Source organism: Chaetura pelagica, unplaced genomic scaffold (genome assembly GCF_000747805.2).
Source record: "Chaetura pelagica isolate M959 unplaced genomic scaffold, ChaPel_1.0 scaffold142, whole genome shotgun sequence".
Classification (NCBI taxonomy): domain Eukaryota; kingdom Metazoa; phylum Chordata; class Aves; order Apodiformes; family Apodidae; genus Chaetura; species Chaetura pelagica.
This window is the reverse complement of record NW_009952973.1, coordinates 2,518,976-2,525,246: the sequence shown is the minus strand read 5'-3', so window position 1 is coordinate 2,525,246 and position 6,271 is coordinate 2,518,976. Positions and strand designations below refer to the sequence as shown.

General features: G+C 44.5%; 1 protein-coding gene across 1 annotated transcript in view; it reads left to right on the top strand.

Annotated features, from left to right (window-relative positions):
* The first annotated feature begins 2,429 nt into the window (after nt 1-2,429).
* Nucleotides 2,430-6,271, top strand: part of SFRP2 (secreted frizzled-related protein 2) — a 9,305-nt gene continuing 5,463 nt past the window's right edge. The window contains exons 1-3 of the mRNA XM_009995983.1: nt 2,430-2,475; nt 3,244-3,479; nt 5,377-5,579. Coding sequence (XP_009994285.1) covers nt 2,430-2,475; nt 3,244-3,479; nt 5,377-5,579 — 485 coding nt within the window. The remainder of the gene's footprint in view (nt 2,476-3,243; nt 3,480-5,376; nt 5,580-6,271) is intronic.

Here is a 6,271-nt window from a genome sequence, read left to right as displayed (position 1 = left end):
AGGGAAAGAAAGGAAAAAAAAACCAAAACACAGGTAACATAGTACCAAGCTGAAGTGAAACTCTGATCTGACCTAATATTACCATTACTATGGGATTATTCTGATATTTGAAGCATCATTTTCAATACAACTTGTGCAGAACCAGATTAACACCATTTAGTTTCAGCTGTGTTAATCTTTTTCAGATTGAGCCCTTTCAAGCTCCACATATGTAACTCTATATACTATTAAGTAGCAAATATTTGTCTGTAAATCATACCACCTATATTTTCAATGTTCATAGAACTACTCAAAACAACATAATTTTACCATTTACTTACAGATGTAAATATTAATTCTAACCTGACCCTAATACATTTTCTGCTACAACTGTACTTACAGGGATTAAGCAAATCTCATTTACCCTGAGACCTTATGGGAAAAAAAATTACACAAGTAAAATGGAGAATTACATTCTCACCTTTTTTTCCAAACATGAATCTAAGTTTTCCCTGCAAGGGGTCAAACTAGCCCACTAAGTATCAGTTGGGAACATGGACTGCAAGACACTTAATCCCCTCAAAACTTGCAGAGCTTCATCCAGACCAGAAGACCAAGCATCGACTTGTATCCCAAGGTCAGATCTGTGTGCTAGGTTTAATTCACTGTCAAATTTCAGTCTAAAGAACTTTTGTTCACATACAAATAGAATAAGAGTATAAAAAAAAAAAAAAAAAAAGCACAGTAAAACTGACAAGCAAGTTTTCTGTCTAGAAAAGCTGCTGCTCCGGTACATTGCAATCTCTCAAGAAAGAAATTAAGAAAATAAGGCAGGGGAAAAGGACAATTATTTTTCCTGATACTTATGGCACACCTTCCTTGCTCCAGTACAAATGCCACATGTGAACAGCCCAACTAACTTACGCAGAAGTGCCCCTTTGGTCAGGAGCAGGATTTATTCCTCCAAAAAGCCACAATGAGCTTTGGTGTAGGACAGGAGGCTCCTTATTTGCAAACAAAGAAGTCAAGCTGGTGCACGGCAAGGAACTGCACCTTTCCTCAGCATGCAGTTATGCTCACTTACTCACACACCTCAGCCACAATGGTTCATACTTGAGCTCACAAACTCTTTGGCAGAGTCATCATGGCTAGTAGAGGGCTGAGCCCATAGGCTCTGACGCAAGTGGCCTCCAGAATATAAATGTTAACTACTAGACAAAGCACTACTTTGTAGGGTTCAAACTTGATTGAACCAGACTTGGAAAAATGATGTGAGGAAATCAGCATTTGGGCAGAGGGAGACTGAGATGGATTAGTCACACAGACAACAGAGAGGTGAGAACATTAAAAATAATAGAAAAAAATAATAAGTAAAGGTATGTAAAAAACTGAAGTAATAAAAAAATTACCAGGTTGTTCTAAAACTTACTTCTGTGTATTTTACATGTAAGCATTTTCATGTACTGAGAAAGAAACAGCACACAAGGGGAAGAAGACTGTGTTTAAAATGTATTTCAGACATGGGTTTACAAGGTTCGCCAGGTTGTGTAAAGCTCAGGAAGATGACACGGTAAATTTCTAGTTTGAATGCAGGAAAAGAATAGAGAAAAGGAAAAAATGGGAGATGGTGACCAAAGGTTTCAATATATTCCTTGCAGACAAATACATGTTAAGTCCCTGTGTTGCTGTCTTTTTCAGTCATTTCTGAACTGGAAACTGCAGATGTAATACCATCTTAAACCATGTCACCCAAACTCCTTCTGGGTCAGCTTTTCAGAACTGGCCTCAAACATCTGGATGTTTTTAATATTTGGAAATGCCAACTTCATAGTCTGCAAATATGTTTTAATTACTGATTATGTGCCTACTAGTTTGATTACTTAAATAACTTTGTAATATAACTCCAATCCAATATGGAGACTAATTTGTTGATTTGATCATGATGTTAGATTTCTCTGATGGCTTCATTGCTTTATTTTAAATCAGGTTTAATAAAGTTGTAAATAACATAGCCTTGGGCAACACGTTCTCTTGATTTTGCTTTAAAAAAAAAATGTTTTACTACAAATTACTATTTAAAAATAATTTATCTTGACAAGTAACATATGTCCAAACCTCGAGGCCATTAGACTAGCTCTCTGTCTGCAAACCTAATGATTCCCCTAAAATCTGCAGTTGGGTCTGAAAATTAATTTCTATACCTGCCTCTCTTTCACACACATTTATAGTCATTTTCTCTGTTAAGCACTGCAGAAGAAGAGAGGTGGCTATTTCTTGCCTACACACATCTGCAGAACTACATGACCCCACAGCACACAGACTGACACCAAACCTCATCGTATGTCCACAGCTTTGATCACTCACTGAGGGACATACTACAGCAACCTTGGACATAGCCAAAACCTGCCTAAATCCTGATTTGGGGAGTAAAATTTAGAGCTAGACCCCTCATGACTGGTAACAACAGCAAAACTCTCGCTGTGGCCAACGACAACAGTATTCCTGCCCTCTGCCCCCTGCCCAGGCAGAGGCAGCAGTTCTCTTCTTCCCTTCTGCAGCATTCATGTCCTACCTGCAGCTGAAACCCTTGGGCTTAAGCACCCTGTTCTGTACAGCTCACACAGCAGGGCCTCACGCTCTGCTCAAGGTGCTAGCTACTACCAGCCTGCATGTAACAGCTGGGGGGAAGAAAGGAAAGATATTATTACATTATAGCTTTTTAGATAAAATACACTAGGAACACCAGGTACCACGCAATTGTAGCCCTCCAAGGCACAGCCTCTGCTATCTTTAATTATCATCCAGCACTTAGATGAGACAGATAATAAAGGGAGCAGTAATCACAAACAGACATTCTGCATGAGCAAAAATGCTCACCATGAGAAAAGCTGTAGCCAGATATAGATTTATGTCCAATAAATTTGAAGGATCATAACTTGCTAAAGTACTAGCATGCAAATAAACCTAGATTTATATACATATATAGGTGTTCCTGTGCATAACACAGCACCCAAGCACCTGTCCTTGCCATTTCATATAAATGGAGGAAGGTACAATGCAACATTAAAAAGCACAGGCTTGGAATAATATTTAGTAAGTTCTCGATGTAAAACATTCCGAACTGGTAAAATTTGCCTGAAAATGTTAAGACGCTAAATGCAAGGAAACTATTGAAGGCATGACCACTAAAATAAAAAACTCCTTGTGACTTGGTTTTGTTTCCATTCGAAAGTAATCAGCCCTAGCTTGATCTTTCGCCTTCAGAACATCCAACTCTGATTAAAGGCGATCTAGAGTTTCAGTTCCCGAACACCGACGGCGTTTCTGGAGACAAGCGGCAGGCAGCAGAAACTGTCTCGGAAGATCGACACCCGGTGTCACTGGGCAGGGAAAACACCGACGCGATGTGCACAGGCGCCACCAAGAGGTTCTTCTCCCAGAGCCCAAAGGTGATTTCTCCCTCCCCGGGCCACCCTGTGATGCTCGGGCACCCTGAGAGTGTGAGCCACTTGCTCACCCCAGTCACTCGCTGCTGCGTTTCAGTGAGCGTTGCAAACGGGAAGAAAAGGGGGGGAGGGAAAGCTATTTTTTTAGGGTTTCTTCCAGAACAAGGAGAGGTGGAAAGATTTATCTACAGCACATGCAGTTTTTCACAGCAGAGATTTTTAAACGTTGTGGTAACAGCAAACAAGACCACTGCCCAGTCCCAGATCTGGAAAATGTTAAATTCCACCTTATCAGCCACCAAAGCTCCAAAGTCAGGATGAATCTGTTGCTGAGCTGCTTCCTGTCAAAACCTGTGCAATCCTTTTTTTTTTTTTTTTTTTTCTTCTTCAATCAAACACCATTGTGAGGCTCAAATAGCAATAACGTTCTGGTAGTGTTATGCTGGAGCATGTTTTTAAATCTAAGTGGACATTTTAATCTGATTTTTTTTCGTCGTGGGGAGAAAGCCAGTTTTTTTCCTCATCACTGTCATTTCATGGGCTGAAGAGAATGAGCCAAAAAGCCACAGCTTCTTCCTTCCTCTACAATGTTACTAACCAACCAGTAATTCCTCAAGCCCCAAGTTTGTGCTTATAGAGCCCTGGAAGTGAGGATCTCCTTAACCTGCTTGGCCTGGCTACTCCCACCAGTGAGCTGCAGCAGCTGATGGTGATGCTGAACACCCTTCAGTGGAAAAAGCAGCATCCACTCACTTGATTAAGGTGGGTGCTTTGTACTGGTTTGGCTACTCCCTCTGAGACCATACCTGTCTCCTACCTTCCATCTTGACAAACTGACCCACAGGCTGCCCAGGGGCTGAAAGCTCTGCATTTTCTCCAGGAACAGGAGGGAGGTTGTGAGACAGCTTTGACTTGAGCCTGCCAGGTACTGGGTTAGCATGCAGGTATATCAGTGGGGGCTCAGCTGAGTAAGGCTGCAAGCCACCTAGCTGAACCCTAAACTTGGAGTGTGGGCTGGACTAGATGATCTCCTGAGGTCCCCTCCAGCCACACTTACTCCATGATCCTGCAACCAAAAAAGGTGATATTGCTTGCAAGCTGGTGACAAGGGAATATGCAGTTCAAGCTGGGGGAAGCCATCACCAGTGGCAGCTTACACTTCAAGCTCATCACGTCAGCAAAGCACCTCAATGGGCCATGGGGCAGTGAGCGGGGTGCTAAGAGGCCCCCACACACAGTACGTAACCAGGAAAGGGACTAAAGTGATCTCCAGGCAGCAGTTTTGGAAAAATATGCAACAAACATATTAACAAATTGATAAGATTTTTTGCTGCCTGTGTTGAAGCAAGTCTTGCCCACTCTCCAGCAGACAGGCAACTGTCAATGTTTTTCCCTTTCCCACTCCTCAGCTTCCAGGACTGGCCAGGAAAAGGTGCAGAAGATCTTAGTTCACAGCAAGGCTTAAGAGCAAGAGGAAGCAGCACAATGGTTTTAACATTGATGGCACGGACACTCTTTAGAATGCAATGCTACTCTTAACACCCTGCAAGCACCAAGGACATGAGCCATTTTCTCCACATTCACTCAATTTTCATCACCATTCATCTGCGAATTTTTACTAAGGCTTGTTTGTGTGGGTTTTTTGAGGGAGGGAATTGAACTGGGGTTGGGGCCATTTTTCCAGGCAGCTCATTCTCTCACCTCACTCCCAAGATTTAAGGCAATTTAAACACTTAAGGATTAAAGGCATTATAACAAGCTTATACTGCTTTAAGCATCTAAAGTGGCTTAAACGCTTATGCTGCTTTCAGGAGCTAAACACAGCTTAACTATCTATGCCATCGGATGAATTCATGGGAGCTCACAAACCCACACTCCCGTTAAAACAATAAAAATGTACCTGAAAACATCACTGTATTTTAAGAGCGCCGTCCTGCTTGGCTTCCTGCAGGTCGCTCCGACCTTTACCCGTGCCGGTGCGCACACACCCCAGCCTTGCCTGGGCGGCCTCGGCCCCCTTACCTGGCGGCAGCAGGTGCGGGCAGTGCGGGCTCCCCGGGCCCTGCCCCGCAGCTCCAGGCCGGAGCGGCGCGATGCGGGCACCGCGCCCACGCTTAAAGGGCCGGGGCGGAACGGGGCAGCGGCCCCAGGGGGGTAAACCGCCAATGGCCCTAAGGAGATTGTTAATTTCATTCCCAATGAAGCGTGAAACAGTTGCTGTGGTCGTGCAGTGGGACAGACCCACCCCCTTCCCCCCCACCCCGACCACGGCTCACGACGGAGAACCCCCACCCCGGGGGATGCTCCAGGGGCATGGGGTGCCCCCCTGGCCCTGATACGTGACCTGACAGCCAGGGAAGGCAACATCACACTGGAGCAGCCCAAAACACAACCCTGCTCCTCAAGGGCTGCCCAGACCCCTTTCAGCCCCAGCCCCAAAGGAAGCAGGGGCCGGTTCAGGAAGGCAAGATGCTCCTGCCCTCAGCAGGCACCCAAGACCACACGTATCCCCGACATCTCCCAGAGAAACAACACCACAGTTGCCTCCTCCTCCACTCCCACTACCCCTTGAACACATTGGCATGGGCACCCAAAACTGCTCGTCCTGCTTAGGCTTTGCTAAGCTGGGAGTTTAACATTAAAACAGTCTGCAGTTCTGGTGAAAAAACTGAGCAGATTTCTGTCAGAAATGTCTCATCCTCCACCACAGAAAATGGTTATTGTCTTTAGTCTAAACAGAGTCTGCTCAGATTCGGGTCCTTGCTTCCACACAGCCCAGCTGGCTGGATCCGAGGAAAGCAATGTACCAAGCTACCAAGAATTCATGGAGGCAAATTGTCTTCCGA